Raw genomic sequence first — 26,108 nt, 5'->3', positions numbered from 1 at the left:
TCTACTGAAGACTCTGCTGAAGACTCTGCTAAAGTCTCTGGGCAAAGAACAACCAGAAGTGACTCTGCTTCATTATTTAGGTCCTGAGAAGAAAAGAGAATCTGTGGAGAGATGATTACAGAGTGTGTTCTAAAGTATGGCAGAGGAACCACACAGTGTTCAGTTCTCTGGAGTGTTGTTAGTGATGATAAGTGACACACTGAGGTCACGGGGAAATGTGCTAAAAAAAGGATTCTGTCAAAGGTCACAGGTCCAACATCAGTATGAAGATATGAAGAGAATGTAAAACGTGTGGAAATAAAACACCTGAAATCACAGTCTACTTCAGTATTATCCTGTAATGTTGCAGGTGTCTCATCTGCACGTGTGACTGACTGATTTGTTTTTTATGTGGAAAATAAAAACACCACAATTTCAACATCTTTCCATCGTGTCCATTCACAGACGTAAAATGCATGTGTATTATTTATGACCTGTACTTTCTGTGCGACTGTAACACTGTAAATGTCCCTGTGGTGATGGTGGGTCTAATAAAGGATGATCTTATCTCATCATGTCATTATGTTTGTATATATGTGCATGTATGGATGAGCATGTGCCTGCATTTCTGCCTCTACAGTCAATTTAAAATGGAATGAGCTTCAAACTGCTTGAGCCTGAAGGATTTCCTGCTCTGATCAGATGAAGGATTTGATGATTCTGATGATCTTTTAACTGTTTCTCTGTGTTTGTTTGTCTTTGATTGCTCTTTGTTCCCTCGTCTCTCTCTGGGAAAAGATTTAAAATCTAAATGATTCTTCCTTCCTACATAAAGATTAAATATGTAAACCCATAGTCGTTTTTTGTGTTTGATTTTAAGTGGTTCTTCCTCCAAAATGAATGCACCAGAGGAAAAGGATTAAGAGAATTAAAAAAAACCCTGAATACATAAAATATTCATCCTGTTTCATAAAAGCCTGAAAAACCACATCTATTCTTTTTAAATTGATAGTTCAGAGAGTTTGTATGTGACTGACTGCAGGGCCGTGCACAGATATAATGGGGTCAGAGAGCACCGCTGTCATAGTTAGTGATAGAGAATGAATCATGTTAACGTGGCACAGCTTTATTTACACAGTATTCAATAAACATAAGGTCAGTTTTTAAATGTAATCAAACATGATTGTATGAAAACAGCCAATCAGTTTTCAGACTGATATGTCTGTCATTTCTGACGTCACGGTGACAAACTCACTGTCAAATCAAAATACCAGTAACAACAATCCTCAGCTACACAAACCTGTTGTGTTGTTGTGTTCATGACATTTCTCAGAGAACAGCTTCATTATCATCTCACACTTCACTGCTGCTGTTTCATCATCAGTGGATTTTTGTTTCAAACAGTCAAAGTCAATGGTTTTGAAAGTTGCTAAGCTGTAGCTCAAGTGTTAGCATCACTGACTGTGTCTGTGCTGCGTTAGCTTCAGGGTCAGGTCGCTGCTGCAGAGTTTGTGTTTCACCTGCTGCTGAAAGTAAAGTCTCTGTGTTTGTCTTTAAGTGAATCAGATTGTGTGTTAAAACACACTGAGCTTATTGATGTGTAAATACTTATAAACTTATTCTTTCTGTTATTCTACAACATTCTAACTTTAGTTTTCATAGCAGATAAATAACACAAGAGGAAATCAGGTGTATTAATAAAAGCAGCTGTTCTATTTAATAATAACCACTTGTGCAGCTCCACACTGTGTACATTTATATATACATTTATATATATATTTATATAAGTGAGGTGAACTGTGTCCAGTCCACTGTCCCACTTGTGTGAGTGCAGACCTACAGGGAGGTTGTTAGAGGTGTAGAACACAGACGTCGGGGTCAGATCTACTTTCACGCCTCATTTCCTCCAACGTATTTATCCCTTGGCATTTGGAAACACGGAGATGTTCCAGAAAAAGAAAAAGGTTTACTTTCTAAAACAGTCTGAAGTGCTAAAGGAAAGTGAGAGAAACAATGTCTTAACACTGTTAACCTCCTACAGTGGATACAAGGAGAGTACAAATACACACAGTATATATATGACTGTTTCACTGGTGTCATCATGATTTATATCTGACATAACTCCTCTGGAGTCACACTCTTCACACTCGTGTCAATGGAGACAACGTCTTTAAATCATCCTCTTCTCACAGGGATGTAAACTCACTAAATTAAAAACTGTGTTCATTTGACCTCTTTGTTTTGTTCTATATTCCTTTTTATTTGGATTTAAGCTGTAAAAGTCAGATTATTGTCATTATTAATGACATGTGCCACTTTATCCTCTACAATATTTACATGGTGTTTTATTGAAGAAGACGTTAAAGTGTGTATTGAGACCATGTTGTTTACTGATGTTATGAATCAATCATTTTCAACAGACCTCCACTCAAACTGACTTATTTTAGCGACTAGCAATGTTGCCCCCTGGTGGCTGTTCAATAAACTTTTACTTTCCAGTTTGACTCCATCCATCCATCTTCTACCACTTTATCATATATATTATATATATATGTTATATTATCATATAACAACATGTGGGGAGCTAAAAATGCAGATTTTCTCTCTGGACTTTGGTACAGGAGAATGAGTCGCTTACAAACTTGATAACATGGTCCAACACTGAGATAAAGCAGTGAAGACACTCTTAAGACGTTATAGGTGCTCATTAATATTCAGACTGACTCTGATGTCAAACACGTGTACAAAAACACACTTTCCAAATCAACCTGAAGTCATTTTTTAATCACACCATGTCTGAGCAGACGGAGCTGATTAGAGACGCCCTTGAAGCTCAGTTGTATAAAAACATATTTAGCCTTCAAACTCAAAGTCTCATGATGGAATCCACCATTTTCTGTTATGACAGGAGGAAGAAAAAAGTGTGTGCGCCTCAGGATATGAGGAAAAAGCCCAAGAGTGTGTAATTAAAAAGGAAGGAATTTAAATATTGTGAGAAGAGATCGGAGTAAATGACCTCTTCCATAATAGCAAGGTTGATTTATGCCTTAACTGCAAGGTAAAGCACCAGGGGAAAACAAAGAGGGTGCACTAAATCATGGGGAAATGATTGTAGAGTACATGATATGGAGTATTTTTTCTCAAGGTCTGGCTTTTAAATGTTAACATAAAAATGTTTGATGTGTATTTGCAAATATTTAAATCAGGACTGGAAGCTGCAGTTTGTTTTTTATTAATTGCTGTGTTTTTGCAATCACATGCATATGTATGTGTGTGTGTATATATATATATATATATATATATATATATATATATGAATTATGATTTAACTTTGGTCAATGCATTATTTAACTTGAATATACTAGGATCTGCACATGATCGGAGGAAGTTCTGAATGTGCAGATAAGACCAAACTGATAAAGTCTCACAATTGTGTGTAAAAACATCCGTTTAATGACAGATTTCCTGGTACACAGTCAGTGAATGAGTGCGGTCACTGATTTGCTCAGATATCCCATATACTGTATATATATATATATGTGATATGAAAGTTATCTTTCCCATATTTCCCATGTCTACAGAGTGTGATTTGAGGACTCTCTGACAGCAGCTGCCTCAGTCACATCGTCCACTGAGCACTGTCACAGACGGCCTTTTAAAAAGTTGTGTGAAGCAGCAGCTCGGTGACGCTTGGAGGGGAAACACTGAGTCCAATTGTAAAAGGTCACAGACATCAGGTGAGTCTGTGAGAGGGACGACCTCTTATTATCACCACTGACCTGTGAAATATCACACACACTCTGAGCATGCTCAGCAAAATGATGCAATTTGAGAGGATGTCACTCCTGGATGAGGTCGTCACCAGGTGATCTGTCTCCTCTGTGTGTGTGTGTGTGTGTGTGTGTGTGTGTGTGTGTGTGTGTGTGTGTGTGTGTGTGTGTGTGTGTGTGTGTGTGTGTGTGTGTGTGTGTGTGTGTGTGTGTATTTAGGTGAATGAGGGAATCCTCTCTCTAACAATGTTGACCCTGCAAATCCAATATGACTTTTCTCTCTCCTTTGACAGAGTCTGACAAGGTTTGACAGTGTTTTACTCTTAGAAATAAGGGTTCCAAAAGTGTTCTTCTACAAGGGCTGAGGTTCTACCAGGAACCATTTGCTTCTGAAAAACCCTCAAGGGTTCTTGGTAACACTAATGGTTCCAGTAAGAACCATTTTGATCCAGAGAACCCTTTAAAACCGCTTTCCTGAATAAAGGGTTATAAAAAGGTCTCTGGTGGAACCCTCCAAAAGGGTTCTCCTATGAGGACAAGCCGAAGAACCTTATATGGTTCTACTTAGCACATAGTGTGCAGCATACTTATCAGAAGTGAAGGTTGTATGTTTCATAGAATATATTGACGTATATACATATATTGCAATCACATGCATATATATATATATATATATATACATATACATACATATACATATATATACATATATATATTTATTTATATAGGACTGGACGCTATATACTGTATATATACACGTGATTGTAAAAACACAGCAATGAATAGAAAAACAAACTGTGCAGCTTCCAGTCGTGATTTAAATATTTGCAAATACACATCAAACATGTGTATATATATATATATATATATTCTTAGTGTAAACATTTGAACATTGACATGATGTGAGGATCAGGCCGTCAATAATGATAAAAACACATCATATTTATAGCGTGTTAAACTTCCCGATGTAACGACCTGTTTGAGATTCCTGCTGCAGCCTCGTTCAGTCTCCACTCTCTACAGTCGTTCCCCTCAGGATCAATTACTGTCTGTCACGTCAACGTGATAAATAAAGAATAAATACCGTTTATATTTAAATGAACGCAGCACGTGTGTGTGTGTGTGTGTGTGTGTGTGTGTGTGTGTGTGTGTGTGTGTGTGTGTGTGTGTGTGTGTGTGTGTGTGTGTGTGTGTGTGTGTGTGTGTGTGTGTGTTATACGTGGAACATTTGTATGAAAACGTCTCAGAAACAAACTAAATGTTCATCTGGAGCAGAGATGTTTACGATGTTTGGATATAAACATGATTAATGCGCCTCCTTCATAAATATGATTTATAAAGTCTTTCACATGTTACACATATTAAATGGAGATGTATTTATCAAACTCAATGCTGGTGTATTTATTCATAATTATATTAGGTTTTAGGGAACGGCAGTAAAAGTAATAAATATGCATATATTTACTTTTGTGATGATTTATGTTAAGAACTGGGACGATGATGTTTTTCCATAGTTAAAAACACAGCTTTAATAAAGCGACTGTTGTAATAAAAACTCTTCCCTGACGTCGTCTGATACTTGAGAATCACCATCATCGTCTGTGACACTAACTTCATGAGTTAACCTCATTATGAGATTTGTTTCATGCCAAATATAATTACAAGTGTAAGAAGAGTGAAGAGAATGTTCTTCTTTCTTTCAAATCTGATCAGCGTTCATTTGCCAACGGCGGAAATTCAATCAAAATAATTTGACTCAAACACCTGATCATTTGGTGTCTGAAGCAGAGACGTCGACAGCAAACTTCCCCTAATAATACAAATAAATATAGTCCATGGTACAATGAGGGAGAGTTCTTCATTTCCACATCTCAGAGCGCAGAGATAACAGAGCTGCAGACAAACACTGCCTCCACAGATACACTCACACACCACTGCAGAGCCAGAGACACTCAGAGTGAAGCAGGACAGAGGACGGACATCTGGACACTGTGTCTGTCCTGAGGACAAACTGTGTCCATGCAGCTCAACCATCACAGCCAGGACGTCACATTCACTCTGTACATAATAACAACAACAACACTGAATGAAAAACCTGGAGAAACCATCGATGGTGTTGACTTCACAAACAGCAGCCGAGCATTTCATAGACACTCTTATTTTGAAATTTTACTCAACCAGCCCCCCCTGAACAGTTGATTTACCCCAAAAACTCTGACTTTGTTTTTTTCTTGACTGACCAGAGAAGATGCTCAGAGGCCTCCAGTTATATCTGTAGAGGATCTGAACGGTGAGGCTGTTTATGAAGCAGCTGTGACTCTGACGACAAAGTCGAGTCAGCAAAGTGACCCAGTTATGTTAAGTTGTAATAAAGTTCATGTCATTTGTCTTTCAAATCAGTTGTCTGTCAAAGTCACTGACACTAATCAAAGGAGAAGCTTCACTTAATTATAGCACATATATATATATATATACACAACCTTTCACTCAGGAAACAACGTCCACATCGAGCAAACAATAGCCTGAACTAATTTACATCTCCAGTTTAATTAAACATGATCCAACAACAAGTAAAAGTAAAACAAAAAAATAAAAGTATGATAATAATCAGTGTGAAAATGAAGCTCATGATAAGAGTCAGGTGGACAACACAGAAATACATAAAAGACAAAGAATGTTAGTCTATGAAAAATGGTTTTAAGAAGTGAGAAGTTAAAAGACGTCAGTGAAACTGCAAACACGGTCAAACTGGGATTCAAACCGGTGACCACTTCACCACCATGTGGTCCTGAGCATCACACAGCTCTAATAATCTAATAATGATCAAATCTGTCTTTCTATTTAGAGCCAGAGCTGACTCATCGTTGTTGGAAGAGAAAATAAAGTACTTTTGCTACTTTAAAACACAGTGGTACAAAAACAGATCGACATCATCATCATCATCATCATCATCACAGCCCACAGTACTTAAGAACATACTGTGAGCACAGCTCAGTCAATTAACTTCATGCATAAAGCTGAGAAAACAACAGCTGGGCTTGTTTTTGGAGGATGTGTCACATTTGTACGATGAAAAGAGGAGAATCGTGAGCAGACGTTCATTTACACAAGTGTGAAGAACAGCAAACGAGCACAAGGTTCTTCACATCTGAGCCATTCTTCATCCAGAGAGAGAGAGAGAGAGAGAGAGAGAGGCTGAACAACCCAGAAGAATTGTTTTGGTGGTTTGATTTATCGTCAACACAGGAATCACAATCACACACACACACACACACACAGATACGGAGGTTCCTGCCTGACCTGACTGATCAGCTTTCATTGTTTAAGGTCATGACGTTCATTAAAAGTGACAGGACAACAGTTTGATGCTCCGACCTTTGCTAAAATAAAGGAGCGGTCGAATGCTGGAGCTGTTTGTGATGTTTTAAAGTGATGAAGACTCTCTGCAGCTGCTCGTCTTCAAACTCCATCAGTGCTGTGATCTCAATTAGCAGCAGCAGAGAGACAAACCACAGACCTGAGCTGACATGACACTGTCAAAGAGACAGTTAAAGTGGTGTAAGCTCGTCTGCCTTTAATGTTTACTGCTCCTCTTCTTAGCTTTTATCAAATGGCTTTCCCTCAATTTCATCCACTTCTGTCGTCCATATCTCAGATTCTCTTTAATGTGTGTTAAATTGGAAAGTGGAATCCCAGGCGTGGACGGACAGCTGCTGCCCTCAGAGTGACGCTGATGAGAGTGAAGCCACTAACGCTGATCTGTCCACGTTCACTCTCACACCTGATTGCGTCTTCCCTGCAGAGCTGGAGTGTCACGGTGCATTTAGCTCCGACGGCCGAGCCAGGATTTATGGATGTGATTCCAATCATCACTTATTGAGGCTGCAAAGAAACTGTTGACACTGCTGATCAACCACAGACAAGACTGAAGACTCTGGACGAGCGTGACCTTATCCTGGGAGCACCAGCACAATTCTGCTCATCGTGACTCTTCATTGAAGTTTCAAATTCAGAAAACTTTATTTGTCCCCGGGGGGAATCGGGTGAATGGTGAGATGAGTGTGGGGTTGTTGAGGGTGAAAAAGAAGCGAAACAATCTTTAGTTTTCTCCAGAAATTGAAGATGTTCTTAAAGACAGGGTTGCTGCCTCAGGCCAGGGCAAGGAAAACTCAGTCAGAGATAAAGACTGAGACAGAGATAGACTGGCTCCATTTTAGACTCCAGAAATCAGTCCTGATAAACTGGATCTTTTCTTTCTTCAGTTGTTCACTGACTACATTTTTAACTTTAGTCTCAGTTACAAAAAACAATTACAATAGTCTGGAAAACCACTTTTATACTTCTTTTTCCTGCCAATTTCTAAATGCTGTATGCTGGCGAAAACATCTGAGAAATTAATTAAGAAATTCTTACTTTCCAACAACATTGGTTTGAGAAAGCAGTAAAGCTGTGCTCTGGATTCTAAATAACACTGTGGAACCTTTTTTATGGATTTGATTATGTTGTTCACAGACTTTTAATAAATGTTCTTCTTAAAATGACATCACCTCAACATAAACCAGAGACGCACCTTTTAAATAACCTTCAACAACTTTTAATGACAACATGAAAGTCTTAAAACTACACCAAACCATCTATGAGATTTGCAAATATTTTTAACTGATCCCTGTTCACGGTGATGCCGACTATTATGATGGTGAATTTCAAGTCATTCCGAGATACTTTTTTTTTTTTTGAAGAAAGTCAGCTCACTGTCAAAGTGCATCAGGGCAAATGGCTCATTTCCTGATTTTCAAAAATTCATGAAAAATATTTCTTATGAGATCTGCAAATATTTTCAACTGATCCTTGTTCAGGGCGATGCCGACTATTATGATGGTAAATTTCAAGTCATTCTGAGATACTTTTTGTTTTTTTGAAGAAAGTCAGCTCACTGTCAAAGTGCATCAGGGCAAATGGATCATTTCCTGATTTTCAAAAATTCATGAAAAATATTTCTTATGAGATCTGCAAATATTTTCAACTGATCCTTGTTCAGGGCGATGCCGACTATTATGATGGTAAATTTCAAGTCATTCTGAGATACTTTTTGTTTTTTTGAAGAAAGTCAGCTCACTGTCAAAGTGCATCAGGGCAAATGGATCATTTCAGGATTTTTAAAAAATTCATTGAAAATATTCCTTAAGAGGTTTTCAAATATTTTCAACAGATCCTTGTTCAGGGCGATGCCGACTATTATGATGGTGAATTTCAAGTCATTCCGAGATACTTTTTGTTTTGAGAAGAAACTCAGCTCACTGTCAAAGTGCATCAGGGCAAATGGCTCTTTTCCTGATTTTCAAAAATTCATGAAAAATATTCCTTAAGAGGTTTTCAAATATTTTTAACAGATCCATGTTCATGGTAATGCCGACTATTATGATGGTGAATTTCAAGTCATTCCGAGATACTTTTTTTTTTTTTGAAGAAAGTCAGCTCACTGTCAAAGTGCATCAGGGCAAATGGATAATTTCCTGATTTTCAAAAATTCATGAAAAATATTTCTTATGAGATCTGCAAATATTTTCAACTGATCCTTGTTCAGGGTGATGCCGACTATTATGATGGTGAATTTCAAGTCATTCCGAGATACTTTTTGTTTTTTTGAAGAAACTCAGCTCACTGTCAAAGTGCATCAGGGCAAATGGATCATTTCCTGATTTTCAAAAATTCATTAAAATTATTCCTTAAGAGATTTGCAAATATTTTCAACAGATCCATGTTCATGGTCATGCCGACTATGATGATGGTGAATTTCAAGTCATTCCGAAATACTTTTTGTTTTTTTGAAGAAACTCAACTCACTGTCAAAGTGCATCAGGGCAAATGGATCATTTTCGGATTTTCAAAAATTCATGAAAATTATTCCTTATGAGATTTGCAAATATTTTCAACAGATCCATGTTCATGGTCATGCCGACTATGATGATGGTGAATTTCAAGTCATTCCGAAATACTTTTGTTTTTTTTGAAGAAACTCAGCTCACTGTCAAAGTGCATCAGGGCAAATGGCTCTTTTCCTGATTTTCAAAAATTCATGAAAAATATTTCTTATGAGATCTGCAAATATTTTCAACTGATCCTTGTTCAGGGCGATGCCGACTATTATGATGGTGAATTTCAAGTCATTCCGAGATACTTTTTGTTTTTTTGAAGAAACTCAGTTCACTGTCAAAGTGCATCAGGGAAAATGGATAATTTTCGGATTTTCAAAAATTCATGAAAATTATTCCTTATGAGATTTGCAAATATTTTCAACAGATCCTTGTTCAGGGTGATGCCGACTATGATGATGGTGAATTTCAAGTCATTCTGAAATACTTTTGGTTTTTTTGAAGAAACTCAGCTCACTGTCAAAGTGCATCAGGGCAAATGGATGATTTCATTATTTTCAAAAATTCATTAAAATTATTCCTTAAGAGGTTTGCAAATATTTTCAACTGATCCTTGTTCAGGGTGATGCCGACTATTATGATGGTGAATTTCAAGTCATTCCGAGATACTTTTGTTTTTTTTGAAGAAAGTCAGCTCACTGTCAAAGTGCATCAGGGCAAATGGATCATTTCCTGATTTTCAAAAATTCTTGAAAAATATTTCTTATGAGATCTGCAAATATTTTCAACTGATCCTTATTCAGGGCGATGCCGACTATTATGATGGTGAATTTCAAGTCATTCCGAGATACTTTTTGTTTTTTTGAAGAAACTCAGTTCACTGTCAAAGTGCATCAGGGAAAATGGATAATTTTCGGATTTTCAAAAATTCATGAAAATTATTCCTTATGAGATTTGCAAATATTTTCAACAGATCCTTGTTCAGGGCGATGCCGACTATTATGACGGTAAATTTCAAGTCATTCCGAGATACTTTTTGTTTTTTTTAAGAAACTCAGGTCACTGTCAAAGTGCATCAGGGCAAATGGATAATTTTCGGATTTTCAAAAATTCATGAAAATTATTCCTTATGAGATTTGCAAATATTTTCAACAGATCCATGTTCATGGTCATGCCGACTATGATGATGGTGAATTTCAAGTCATTCCGAGATACTTTTTGTTTTGGAGAAGAAAGTGAGTTCAGTGTCAAAGTGCATCAGGGCAAATGGATGATTTCATTATTTTCACAAATTCATTAAAAATATTTTATGAGATTTGCAAATATTTTCAACTGATCCTTGTTCAGGGTGATGCCGACTATTATGATGGTGAATTTCAAGTCATTCCGAGATACTTTTTGTTTTGGAGAAGAAAGTGAGTTCAGTGTCAAAGTGCATCAGGGCAAATGGATGATTTCATTATTTTCACAAATTCATTAAAAATATTTTATGAGATTTGCAAATATTTTCAACTGATCCTTGTTCAGGGTGATGTCGACTATTATGATGGTGAATTTCAAGTCATTCCGAAATACTTTTTGTTTTTTTGAAGAAACTCAGCTCACTGTCAAAGTGCATCAGGGCAAATGGATAATTTCATGATTTTTAAAAAATTCATTAAAAATATTCCTTAAGAGGTTTTCAAATATTTTCAACAGATCCTTGTTCAGGGCGAGGCCGACTATTATGATGGTGAATTTCAAGTCATTCCGAGAAACTTTTTTTTTTTCGAGAAGAAACTCAGCTCACTGTCATTTGCATCAGGGCAAATGGATCATTTCCTGATTTTCAAAAATTCATGAAAAATATTCCTTAAGAGGTTTTCAAATATTTTCAACAGATCCATGTTCAGGGCGATGCCGACTATTATGATGGTGAATTTCAAGTCATTCCGAGATACTTTTTTTTTTTTTGAAGAAAGTCAGCTCACTGTCAAAGTGCATCAGGGCAAATGGATAATTTCATGATTTTCAAAAATTCATTAAAAATATTTTATGAGATTTGCAAATATTTTCAACTGATCCTTGTTCAGGGCGATGCCGACTATTATGATGGTGAATTTCAAGTCATTCCGAAATACTTTTTGTTTTTGAGAAGAAAGTCAGCTCACTGTCAAAGTGCATCAGGGCAAATGGATCATTTCATGATTTTCAAAAATTCATTAAAATTATTCCTTATGAGATTTGCAAATATTTTCAATAGATCCTTGTTCAGGGCGATGCCGACTATTATGACGGTGAATTTCAAGTCATTCCGAGATACTTTTTTTTATGCTGATGAGCTGCTGTCTTCCTGGTGCAGCATGATAAATCAGTGAAAATTAAAATTCCTCCAAAAAATTTGAAAATCAAGGATGCACACCATCGGCTCATGCTCAACCCATATCCAAAGTCTTAGAGCGATCTGACTAACGGTCAGTGAGATATGTCTGTCACAGACGGACACATCTTGCTTTATAGATAGATGTTAACAGCATGTGATAAAACCCTGAAGATAAATGACTTCACTTGTTCTTGTACTTCAGGTTTTAAAAGTGTAAGAAAAAAGACAAATTATTGACGGTCTATGAGCCTGTGTTCAGTACTTTGAGACTGTGAGAATTCCCAAGCTTGGAGACGTACTTGCTTAGTTACAGTTGCTATGTCAGGATGACAGTATTTCAGAATACGGGGAAAGGATTTTGGAGCTCGATCAAACACCTAAAAATCCACTTTGTCTCTGCAAAAACTGTCCAAAATAACCAGGGAGAAGGTTCATCTCACAACCAAGACTGTTATACAAGCTGTTCACATGTGAAAATACAGTTTCAACTCAGTAGGGATGTGGTACACGTCTGTTTTACTTGTGTGTTTTTACTCTTTACAACACTGCTTCAGAGGTCTGTGTGTGTGTGTGTGTATTTTATGGGATGTGCAGAGGAATTGAACTACAACAGTTAAACTGAAGAAAAAAAGAATGGAACAGCCTCGTGCACCTCCTGACCTGAGTGTAGTGTCTGACATGACATGACATGACGTGACCACCAGGTGAATTCAGACACGTCAGGCAAAGTGGACGAGTCTGCTGAGACCAGAGATGTTTTCACTGTCTCCAAAGATTAACGTGGCCTATGATGACGCTCTTGAACTATCAAAGGTGAGGAAGAGTTATGTGTTTATGACTTCTGATACTTTATCTCTTCGTGTGTGTCGGTTAACTCAGTCAAAGGCATGATAATTCCATTTCTTGATTAATCCGATGCAAAGTGACACACATATGTATTTTATCAGTTTTATGTGTGTAAGTCTTTGTGTGTGTGTTGTATAATATGTTGCGTGTACTCTGTAAATAAAGTTCTAGTTTATATGGAGCAAAGAAACCAGAAAATATTCGCTTTAAAGAAGCTGAAATAAAATCATAGTAGCAAACATTTGAACTGAGTAATGTTTGCAGCTGTGGTCTTCAGTGCATCACACAAATCATTTAAACTGGACAAGAAAAACAATGAGGAAGAACTGTTTTCTGACACAAAAAATTTAAAACCACTTGGTTCAAAGCACATGTGGATCAGTTCAGAGGTCATTCTCAGCTCCAATGACACTTTCCAAGATAACTGGAATCCACTATTGTTCAACAACTCAATTCTTGAACGTGCCATTTGTTCAGGAGATTGCATCAAGCTCATTAACTAACCCTCATCTTAAGATTCAAAACGTCCTGATTTCTTCCTAATTTCAAAGAAAGACAGTGATAGTTGAGTTTGTGTCATTGGCCTCAGGTTTCTTTTCCCTTGAGGCTCTTAAAGTGTTTCAGTGTGAACATCCTCAGAGGAGCTGAGTGACTGCACAGAGGTGGAAAACACACTGATACTTGAAGTGAATGAACGAGTGAGTTATTATACAACCATCAACATCAACATGATGGAAACATGGAGTCAATCCGAGCATCGTCATCATCATCGTCATCATGCTAAGCTAATTCTCTGAGGTAAAGATTGTGTGTACTCACCTCCAAAGAGTGCTCTCTGTGACGCTGCCGATGTGGAAGTCGTACAGTTTGGTTAGAATCAGGATCACCTGGAGAGACAAGAGATTTAGTTTAATCTCACTTTAGAAGGAAATCAAAGGCAGTGAAATCATCATCATCATCATCATGATTTACAAATGTGTGAGAGACTCATCAACAATAATCTCTCAACACACACTTGAACTTTCCCTCTGTGTAATGATGTAGTGAGATCATTAGTCATGATGCATGTGCATGTGTTAGCTTAGCTGATGTTTGACCTGCTTCAGTGTCTCAGAACATCTTCACGCCTTTAAGAAAATATCTAAAGTGAATTCTCACCAACAACATTTGGTTGTGGGAGCAGTAGCTTAGCATGCTGAGAGGTCGGCGTTTATATCATTAGCAGTGTTAAACCAATGCTGCACACACTACTTTGAAACTTCTTCTCTTTTTTTAGATTAAACGCGTTGCCATCGACGCCCCTGAGGAAAAGTCTGTGTTCACAGCTTTGCTTTTTGTAGATAATCAGCAGAAGGACAGTGATGAGCTCTGAAGGCCTCAGAGTGGATCACAAAACAAGAAGAAGGCCAAGTGTGCCAAGAAATCATCAGGGATCAGATATACTGCTGCTCTGCAGAGAGGAAGGACCATCACTGCTCTGTAATGCATGACACATAACACACACGTTATATAACCTGTGTTATTCCTACTCTGGCATTAAAATGTGCTGTTTTCAAAGAATCATGCATTTGTTGAGTGAGTGTTTGTGTTTGAATTTGTGTGTGTGTGAGTTTGTGTGTCTGCATGATGGAGAAAAAATAAAATTTTAATTTACTATCAATTATTAATTGAACATTTTATCACTGATTATAGTAAAAAAAATAAAAAATTCAGTGTCCACTGAGGAGGTAAAGGCTCAGGTCTAATCAGATACATTCATTAATTCATGCTGCCATATGCTTCCTGGACCAGTGTATATTAATGAAAAGAAAATAACACTCTGTCATAAACTGTTTTCCTCACAAAGAAAAGACAAAAAAGAGAAAAGTTCATAAAGAATATTAAACACATAAATGAATGAAAAGCCCTTTTGCAGACCCTTGTTTATTTACATGCTTTTACACAGAGGCTCGTGCTCTTTGTTCACTTTGTAATTGACGTACAAATTGGTCCATTTGAGAAAAAACAGTCACTTCAGAAGGACATGAACAGTCAGTGGTTGAAGTGTCCACTAAATGACTGTTTACTTGGCAATTATTGAATTAAAGTGTCACTGTGTCCTTGGCAATTACACAAAACACATTATTAACACAACTACATTGTGTCCCAATGTCCTAAAACACAGAGTCACATGGTTCAACGTCTGTTTGAAACAGAAATAAAATGATAATCTGGAAAAATACTGTCACTGTGACCATGACCTTAAAGGTACAGTGTGTACTGTAAAACATGGCGGTCCAAAATGGCTGCCTCTGGTAGAGCTGACTCTGCTCCTGATATAAATATACTTATTATGGGATAACGGAAAAACAACAATTAACTTCAATTTCTACCAATTTAAAATAATTTCACCTACATTTTAAGGAGATTTTTAATTTCCCTAAAGTTTCTGTGGCTCACTCTCCTGCACCAACACTATAGATCGTATCAGCAGCTCCTTTAACCATGAGTTACAATCAGTAACTCATACAACACCATGGTCAAGTTGGTACTACACAGTTTATGTAAGGTCAGATTAAACAGAAGTGTTTAATTCATGCAGAATGTGAGTAATTATGAGCAAACACAGCTCTGACAAGCATATATGAAGGATTTAGAATGGTTTCACATCCCAGTCTTTACTCTTTATTCACCCAAGTTTGACTTAACTGAACACAATCAGATGAACCGAGCTTTAATTTTCTCTTTAAACATCGTCTCGTTAGACGAGTCATGGAGTCTGGAGACATCAAAGTGACACATGAACGTTTAAAAAAGCAGATTCAGAAGTTCAATTAAAAGTGTCTCTGTGTTCAGACACTTTGATTGCAAAATGAATCGCTGCTGTAGTATTGACAGTCTCACAGACACACACACACGCACACACACACTGAAGCTTTCAGTCGCCTGGAGACAGGAGTCAGGGTGGTGGAGAACAAAATGGCAGCTGGAGCTGATAATTATCTAGCAGTGATTAGACGCCCACGACTCTCACTAACATGTCAACAGCTAAGCAATTACTTTGTCAATTGGCAAAAGAGCTGTTTATGGGATGTTATGTCAAGGGAAAATGACAAAGGCAGAAAAATAAATAACCTGAAACCTTCCACACAAAAACAGGCGTGACAGCATGGGAAAATGAAGCGCTCCACTTCACGGTTAAGTGGATAAACACACGCTGAGACGACGCTGAATAATTACACTGATCACAAACAGAGACAATGGTAATAAAAGTGGAATCTGAGACAGAAAGATCAAGTGTTTTCTCTTTATCAACAGTGTGATCAGCGTCCTGGAGGAAGAAGAGGTCAACACGTGAAATACTGTTTTACTCAGGTCAGAAATGACAGAAATATTGGTCTGACATGTTCAGTGAAATTGAAAAGATATTTGGTTCAGATTTAGAAAAAGATCCAGTGTGTTTGACTTTAGGTCTCCTAAGTAGAAATAATTAATGACTTACTCATTTTGGCAAATGGTTGTACAACGTTTTAACCTTTACTGCTCGGGAAAATATGTTAGAGTAAATATATTGTTAGAGTGGATTAATGATAAGAGCTCCTCTGTTAACGGTTGTTAAGGTCAGAGGTCGATTCCTCTATATCTTACAAGTGTTATACATGACAAAGTTGACCAGTTCTACTAAATCTGGCAGCCCTGTGTGAACTATCTTGACCCAGATTCTTCATTGATTGTTGAAAATAAGAAAAATCAATAAATATATTGTTAAAAAAAAAATATATATATATATCATTTTTCTCTCTTCTTTTATATCTGGCATATCTACCATCTCTTACATTTTCTGAAATGTTGCAGGTGTAAAACAATTTCCAAAGTTTCAAACCTGACCTGAACACATTTCAAAACACCTGAACTGTCCCTTTAGCTGTGGTCCACTCTCTTATCAGTGTTCAATGGTTACATTCACAACTGTTTCATGTCTTTTAACGACGAAAGTGTGTGTTCCACAGACACTGCAGTGATGATGATGATGATGATGATTCTGAGAAGAAGAAAAGGTTTGTCCTCACAGAAACACATTAGTGTCTGACTGTGACAGTGACCATTTTCTGTTTCCATCACGTCGAGCACTTAAGGCTAACACGTCCAGCATCAGCATCAGCATCAGCATCAGCATCAGCATCAGCATCAGCATCAGCATCAGCATCAGCATCAGCATCAGCACGAGTGCATGTGTCTACACAGACGCATCATTATGTCACAACATCGTCTGCAGCCTTGAACGGATACGACTGCATATTTATCAGCTCTGCAGACACAACAACAACAACAACAACACACAGAGAACTCTTGTGTCGTCACTCACTAACTCAACAATGCAAATTAAACACATGACTGTAAGGAAGGTAATTAAAGGGATATTTAGGATTTAAATGTGCTTGTACTGACATGTAGGGACTGTAAGTTCGTCTCCACAGAGAAACAGTGTTTGTTTTTGTGTTGTGGTTTGATATAAATCTTGAGAACAACACAAATATTTTAAATATCTTTACAAAATCTTCCAAACTCAGGACATGGAGCAAAGCTGTGGAGTGAATTTACTTTAGTTAGTTTACATGATCACAATCAGAGGGTGAAAGAGTTGAAATTGTAGTTTTTTTGTGATTATGTCAGTGTTTAGAGAACTTTGTGTTATCGTGATCATATTCTTACAATATCTGAAGTCTTTTCCTGCAGCCGTGTTTTCACCAGCACTTCAGACTCTTTATGTGTCTTCACACAATCACACTTAACTATGACTTTAAGGTGTAACATAAGTTGTGTTTACAGCCAATCACATTGTGCTGCTGTGGTTGTTTGTGTTGACTCCACAGCTTCACCTTTACAGTCTCTTTACATCACTGTGCTCTTGCTCTCCATCTCAATCTTTCCCTATGTGAATCACTCCATCCCTTTATTTCCCCCTAAGTGAAGTCATTCCTCTTATTTATTCCATCCATCATGTGTCTGGATTTCCCTGGTTCCCTCTTCTCTTCTCTTCTCTGGACACATCTCAGCCCACTGATATTTTACCATCTCTGAGAATCTCTCACAACTAAAGCTTCTCTTTTTATTCATCCGTCTCCTCTTTGCATCACAATGTTCTCCCTCTTCTTCTTCTTCTTCTTCTTCTTCCAGATGTTTCTCTTCTTTACTCTCACCACCTTCATCACTGTTTCCATCTTTCAGAATAATCACATGTGTGATTATCAGAAAACTACAGAAGGATTAGTTTGGAGAACTAAAATGTCAAAGTGCAAAGAGTGTGGGAAGTGACTCATGGAAGGACAAAGACTGAACGCAGGGTTTACTTTGACAAAGATTTCACAGCACACGTATTTGATGAGGAAAATATAGACTGGAACTTAAGAAATGAAAGAGCAAATCACACATTATTATCCATGCAAAACTGAACGGGTACGACCACGGAGACATGGAGCTGCAGAGCCTCAGGCTGACCTCAGGGTGACCTCAGGCTGACCTCAGGGTGACCTCAGGCTGACCTCAGGGTGACCTCAGGGTGACCTCAGAGTGACCTCAGGGTGACCTCAGGGTCTCCAATGCTGCAGGTTATCACTTATTGGTGTTCTCCTGCTCTGGAGAGAACACCAGTGATCTGAGGCTCAGTGTAAAGACACTAATAGACCCTGGATTGTCATGAAAGAGCAAAGGAATGAAAAGTTCTGTGGACAAGGAAGATGAAGACAGAGCCGTAGGGTCAATTACAACTCTGTGAAGTTAAATTTACTTAACAAATGACTGAGTTATTTGGGAGTCAAATCTTTTCAAGACAGGAGGTCAACGAAGATAAAACGTATGATTCTGAATATGAAGTTGATCCAGAGTTATATCAATGATACTTGGAAATAATATTCCAGTTGAATTGGATCATGCATTTTTGATAATACATTTAAAAACCTGACATTTATACACGATTTGACTGAAATGGATGATTATTAAGTTATTTAAAGTGATAGATGACTGACTCTGCAGAGGCTCTTTATCTCTGAGTCGTACAACATAAGTTTGTGCTTTGAGAAAGTGACACAGCATTAAAGAAAGAGCTTCAGGATCAATAAAGCGCTGCAAGGTGAGGAGGAGGTCAATGGATAAACCAATCACGTGGTCTGCATCACGGCAGGGAGGAGATTGTGAGTCTGTCATCTTTATCTCCTCAGCTGGACCTGCAGACCGTCTGCAGATAAACCTGTCATATTACACTGAGGACTTTCTCACTATCCCACTGGAAAGTTTAGAGTGCAGCCATTTCACATAAGCACAGGCGTCCTGACCACCGTTACCATAACAACCGTCTGTAAAGCAGCTGCACACGCTCACAGATCTGCAGCCATTTTGGATGCATGGTTTCAGAGAAACTCACAGTTTCTTCAGCAGTGAGAGGATTAATAATAAGTCAAAAGATCTTGATGTTTCTGCTGCTTTCAGACATTAATCTGTCACAGTGTGCACTGGAAAACATGGAGTGGCATCGAACAAAGACGGCTTCTCCTGATCATACAGATGCAATCATGAGAGGGAAATGAGTTTGGTGTAAAAACAAGGAAGAGACGACTGAAATATGGATTCACTTGTGTGTTTGAATCCATAATGGATGAAAAGAGTTTGGTTTGAGGTCCAGGTCGTACTTTTCCTCCATGAACTGCAGTGTGGTTTATATAAACTCATGATCTCATGCTACACTGACGTACGCAGCTGTTACCATGGTTAGCTTTGGTTTTCTTTACAGAGCTAACAGGACAGCTGATGAAAACACCTGCTGTCACTGGGAATAAAGCTGTGTGTGCAGCTAATGATGGTCTAAATATGAATAAGAGCAGAATTCAGATTGTGAGAAACACCCACAGAAGACAGTTCCTCTCACCTCATTAGGACTCAACTATCTCTAAAAATATTCTACACTGTTTTCAACAAATAGCAAAGACAAATGAAAATAACATTCTTCTTATCAATATTTTCTATTTGAAGGTGGTTATTTCTGTCTCCAGCTCCCATGATGCATCTGTGTCTCTCAGGCCAGCGCCAGAGTAAGTCAAGCGAAGCAGAAACGATCTGCTGCTCGGTGGAGTCTGCAGCCGGAGCTGGAGCTTATCAAAGAGCAAGTGAGGGAGTGATGAAGACAAAGACTGTGTGGACTCAGAGAAGTGACTCCAACTGTGAAAGACACTCACTGACTCTAACACAGAGACTCACTGACTAACATATACAGATAACTGACTCTAAATCATCTCACAGGAAGAAAATAAAGAAAGAAAGAAGAGTTCCTTTGTTCTCCATCTGCTGCTTTTGCATCTTATCATTAATGACATGTATAGGGTTAATTCAGCTGGAGACCACCGCGGCATTCTGGGAGATTTTCAAAGACTTTCCTTCCCTCTGAGGGAACTATTTTTATAAGAACGCAGCCCGACATGTTCGCTAATTATAAAAACACCAGTGTGTACAGGAAGCAGACAATAGCTGCTGAAAACTGAGGCACAGACAGAATAATGTTCAGTGTAGAGTCAGTGAGTCAGTGTATGGTTTACTTCTCCTGCTCCAGGAAATTGATCTTTGTGTTTGTGTTTGTGTGTGTTTGTTTGTGTCTTCACATCCCAGCACATATATAAATATATACACTACTGTTCAAAAGTTTGGCCTCACTTAGAAACGTCCTTATTTTTGAAGGAAAAGCACTTGTTTTACAGTGAATATAACATGAAATGAATCAGAAATACACTCACATATACATTGTTAATGTGATGTGGTTTCTAATAGAATATGAACATAGGTGTATAGAGGCTCATTCCCAGTGTTCTAATGGTATATTGTGTTTGCTGTGGTGTTAGAAGACTATTGGATGATTAGAAAACCCTTGTGAATGATAATAATAATAATAATAATAATAATGCATTATATTTGAAGGCGCCTTTCAAGACACTCGAGCTCTGTCAGCACAGCTGAGCTATTTTACTGCAGTTATAAAAGAGGCTGCAGTGGAAGATAAAAACTCGTTGGATGATTCATATTTTTCCATTCATGATGAAGATGAAGACGATGGTATTTCACAGATCCAGTTGACAGAACCATTAGCCACTTACTGCCTGAAGCAGGCAGGTGGGCTAATGGTCAAGTGATGGACACATGACATCTTTTCAGCTGAGGACATTTTTACTTCTTTTTTCCTTTTATAAATGCACAGCATTTTCTTCTTATAATGGTTTTTGCAAATTGGTGTGAAAGACAAATTACCTGAGATGAAGCGAGGGAGGGAGGAGGAGGAGGAGGAGGAGGAGGAGGAGGAGGAGGAGGAGGAGGAGGGAAGGACATTTTACTGTGGAGCGGAAATCACAAAATATAAATCACTTTTCTCTTTCATTTTCATTTTTAACAATGTAAAAAGAATATGTGCATCTTTATCCTTCTTTCTTCTCTTTCTGAGAGTTCAAAGAAACGTTTGTAGAATCAACTTCAATATTGCTGTCATCAAGGTAAATGTGCAGCTTCAGTGTGGACGTCTTGTTTTCTAACTGTTTTAAATGTGCAGCTTCAGTGTGGACGTCTTGTTTTCTAACTGTTTTAAATGTGCAGCTTCAGTGTGGACGTCTTGTTTTCTAACTGTTTTAAATGTGCAGCTTCAGTGTGGACGTCTTGTTTTCTAACTCTATTTTAAATGTTCAGCTTCAGTGTGGACGTCTTGTTTTCTAACTGTTTTAAATGTGCAGCTTCAGTGTGGACGTCTTGTTTTCTAACTCTATTTTAAATGTTCAGCTTCAGTGTGGACGTCTTGTTTTCTAACTCTGTTTTAAATGTGCAGCTTCAGTGTGGACGTCTTGTTTTCTAACTCTGTTTTAAATGTGCAGCTTCAGTGTGGACGTCTTGTTTTCTAACTCTGTTTTAAATGTGCAGCTTCAGTGTGGACGTCTTGTTTTCTAACCGTTTTAAATGTACAGCTTCAGTGTGGACGTCTTGTTTTCTAACTCTGTTTTAAATGTACAGCTTCAGTGTGGACGTCTTGTTTTCTAACTGTTTTAAATGTGCAGCTTCAGTGTGGACGTCTTGTTTTCTAACTGTTTAAATGCACAGCTTCAGTGTGGACGTCTTGTTTTCTAACTGTTTTTAATGTGCAGCTTCAGTGTGGACGTCTTGTTTTCTAACTGTTTTAAATGTACAGCTTCAGTGTGGATGTCTTGTTTTCTAACTGTTTTAAATGTACAGCTTCAGTGTGGACGTCTTGTTTTCTAACTGTTTAAATGCACAGCTTCAGTGTGGACGTCTTGTTTTCTAACTCTGTTTTAAATGTACAGCTTCAGTGTGGACGTCTTGTTTTCTAACTGTTTAAATGCACAGCTTCAGTGTGGACGTCTTGTTTTCTAACTCTGTTTTAAATGTACAGCTTCAGTGTGGACGTCTTGTTTTCTAACTGTTTAAATGCACAGCTTCAGTGTGGACGTCTTGTTTTCTAACTCTGTTTTAAATGCACAGATCAGTGTTTAAAGTGTGCAGATCCAGTACCAGCAACTTCTCTATTTTGGGCACGTTTTATTTGCATAGCAGCATTTCTCACATGATGCTGGTACTCTGTTTAGGTAATCTGTATAATTCATTATTATGGCCCAGAATAATCATTTCCCAGGGTGCACTGCAGGTGACGTTCCACCTGTTCTTGTGTTTGTGTCGAGAGTTTTTATTTTTATGGTTAAATACGAGCAATATTATCTCTTAAAAGTGTTTATATTTAAATACACAGATATTGTGAACATCACCAACGTCTTCTGGTATCTTTTATTTATTGAAAACTTTTATAATTTACTGTTTCACCTCCTCTCTACGCTCTTAGCCTCTTCGGCTTGTCCTCAAAGGAGAACCCTTTTTGGCTCGAGGTGGAACAAAAGGTTCCTCAGCCCTTGTCGAAGAACCCTTTTGGAACCCTTATTTCTAAGAGTGTACCTCTCCAGGTTCTCTCATCCACAGAGACTCTACCATGACCTCATCAGTCACCCTGTCCATCACCATCCTGACCATGAATAAACTAATACAAATGAATACCAAATCTTTGTTAATCTCATATTCTGTTGAAGACGTGGTGTAAAGACGTGGTGTAAAGACTCTGCAGATGCATGAGTTTCCCTGACGTCTTCAGGCCTGAACACATCCTGGATTATTAATCTAATCACACTCATCTTTCTCACCCTTGTATTTCAGTGCAGACTCATCATTTCTGATTAGTGAGACATTTCCCTCTTTATTCTACAACAAGCTAGTGACAGGAATTAGTCCAGTCTGTCATTTACAGCCTGATGAGTAGTGAGGAGTGAGGAGTGAGGAGGAGGAGGAGGAAGAGGAGGAGGAGGAGGAGGAGGAGGAGGAGGAGGATGAGGAGGAGGAGGAGAGGCTTTAACTGCAGCTTTGCTTCCATGTCACAGTGAATCTTCTCCAAACACCAAACAGAGGCAGCAGTTCAGCTGATTAACACCAGGGTTTGTCTTAAACTCATAATTGCATCCCCCACCACCACCACCACCACCTCCACATACGGCCCTGTCGCCTCATCTCCTGCCTCTGCAGTGTATCAGGAATAAACCCAGATGTCTTCTGGGATACGATCCCGAGGGGGGGGGGGTTATGCCATATCGGCACATTAGCACAAATTCAGCTTCCACCTCTTCAAACATGTTTGTGAATCAGACAGACGGTGTTTGTTCACAGTTAAGGGACTTGGTCGTGACACTAACTTCATTTTGTTGTTTTTGTCGTTTAAAGGAACAGAAACATAGAAAATTGCAGTGATTTAAGTTTTAGTTAGTTTAAGTCAAAAGGTTTGTTTTTAACATGTTATAACAAGACAGAGACAAACATGGAAGGACACTGGACTGGAGCGGAGTTAGCACTTAGCAGTTAGCTGTATTAGACGACTAACGAACTAATGCACTTCAGAATAAAGAACATCAATAAACTACTGCTCTTCGTCTTCACATCGTCATCATTCTCTGTCGTCTCAGCGTCACTTTGTGAAAACAACAGTAAACAACTGTGGTGGCATGTGTTGTGTTGTGTGTGTTGTGTTGTGTTGTGTTGTGTGTCTGTGTGATTGTTTCTGACGTTGTTCTCGGCGTCCACAGTTTTCACAGACAAAGCGTTTTTAGACTCTTTTCTGCAGAAGCCTGAACAAAAGTCAACAGTTTGAATGTAAACACATTGTGACGCTGCCACACAGAGAAAAGTCCTCTGAAGTTTTAAAGAATGAAAAGTCATTCAGACACAGATATACTCTGTACTCAGAGTTACAGTTAAATGCACATGAATGATTTAGTTGCTCTCGTTGCTAAGTGCAGCTCATGCTTTGCTCGCTTAAATCATTAAATATACAATATTATCTTATGTTATATTGTCACACAACAGGAAACTTAAATGTTGTAAACTGCTCGTTCTCCTACACCAAAGTCCATTTTTCTCTGTATATTCATTGTTTTTTCCTGTTTTTATAAGTTATATAACTATATCAGGAGAAAGGTGACATTGATAAAAACTAACCACAGAACAGAGTTGGATTCACAAACTCTCATTTCTGTTGATAAAGCAGAGAACATAATTATCTCAGACTTAAGCCTATAGATATATAAATCTTTTGTGAACTGGATCAAATCAGTTTTCCCTCGTCTTTTGTGCGTCGTCACCTTACACAACCGTCACTAAATCACTTTTTTTTTTCTTTTTTTTTTAATGTTGGCCAAATCCACAATGGAGTACAGTATCATTCACAAGAAGAGAGAAATGGATCCGTGTTAATTAGATAACGCGACATCAAGGCCACACATTTACAGAAACACTGTGACGCCACATGAAAAGGTTTCTTAAGGCTGCAGCAGCTTTGTCGTCACGTCGGCCTGAGGACGTGAGGAACAATCAGAGTTTTCATTTCTTCACTCTTGGCCTCGCCAAAAAAAAAAGCCCTTGAGATGATTTATGAAAAATAATAATTATCTCGGAGCTGCAAATAAAAACACATTTAGAACGTCTCCGTATGACATCTGATTCTGAGTGGCTCTAATTGATTTTCTACAGCCGAGCAATCACTTAGCCTCAATGAATTTTTAAAGCACTGTGATTTTTCAGCTTCTTAAAAAAAAAGAGTAAAATCATACATGTCATTGCTTTAATGACTGGTACGAGTTCAGAATAAAAGGAAAGTACATTTCAAACAGCCTTCACTTATCTGTGCAGGCTTCAGTGACGCTGTGAGGGACTTTCCATAAACCAATTACAGCAAGAAAAGGTCATGCAGTCGCCTTGGAGAAAAAGAGATAAAAGCTTGATTGGATTGGTTCATGCTCTAATTTTGACCATCACACTTTTCACTTAGTTATTCAAGCGAGCAGAGAAGCAGAGAGGGAAGATGAGACCGTACTACTACACACATATATATATATATATACACATGTATATATATATATATATATATTCATATGGGCTCATCCCATTGTCTCCCTACGCTGCTGATAAAAAAAAGAGCAAACTTATCAAAAATGGATTTGCCGTGTTGCTGTGATGCAGACTGTGCCTGAAAGATGAACACTGATCCCAATCTATAATGAAGTTTTTGCCAGAGGAACATCAACGTGAGACGCCAGCCTCTTATCGGTGAAAACAAGAGGGAAGTAAGCGAGTGGAGCGCACAAAGAAAACCTTGTAATGTCGTTAAAAGCCCACACATCATTACCCAAACACAGGGTCGGAGTTAAAGGCCTTGTAATACACAGAGAGGAGTCCGTGCTCCATTTGCAGTTTATCCTTCCATACGTTTCTGAGTCGCTGTTAAACGTGAGCTTGATTCAATTCAAGGAAACCAGAAACACCATGATCAGCTTTGTGCTAAACAGAGCTAAGCTGCTGGAGCACAGTGAGGACTTTGAATATAGTGGAACTTCAGTAATTAATCATTCTGTAAGGGTCAAAAAATTGCTATTTTATAATAAAAAAAAGTAATAATAATATCAAAACTATGAAGAAAATTTCAGGGGGGCTTTGCTCAATTTACATATGACGCAAGCACATTAGTGCATGTACATCGTAATTAAAAATTCTCCCTTTGAATCTCACGTTTTTAACATGAGATTCAAAGGGAGAATTTTTGGGCGATTCTCCACGTCAATCAAATCGCCCCAAAAGAGGCGGAACCATAAAACGTGACTTGAATCTGATGATTCTGATTGGACAATAACAGATAATATGTCTAGAACACTGATAATAACTACCTTTGCT

At 38.1% G+C, this 26,108-nt stretch overlaps 1 protein-coding gene across 1 annotated transcript in view; it reads right to left on the bottom strand.

Moving 5' to 3' along the window:
• Nucleotides 1-26,108, bottom strand: part of sorcs3a (sortilin related VPS10 domain containing receptor 3a) — a gene marked incomplete at its 3' end in the record, with an annotated part of 169,738 nt that overhangs the window by 82,722 nt on the left and 60,908 nt on the right. Inside the window, exon 2 of the mRNA XM_083909604.1 lies at nt 13,650-13,717. Coding sequence (XP_083765730.1) covers nt 13,650-13,717 — 68 coding nt within the window. The remainder of the gene's footprint in view (nt 1-13,649; nt 13,718-26,108) is intronic.

Source organism: Microchirus variegatus (assembly GCF_963457635.1).
Source record: "Microchirus variegatus genome assembly, chromosome: 23".
Classification (NCBI taxonomy): domain Eukaryota; kingdom Metazoa; phylum Chordata; class Actinopteri; order Pleuronectiformes; family Soleidae; genus Microchirus; species Microchirus variegatus.
This window is presented reverse-complemented; position numbering and strand designations above follow the sequence as displayed.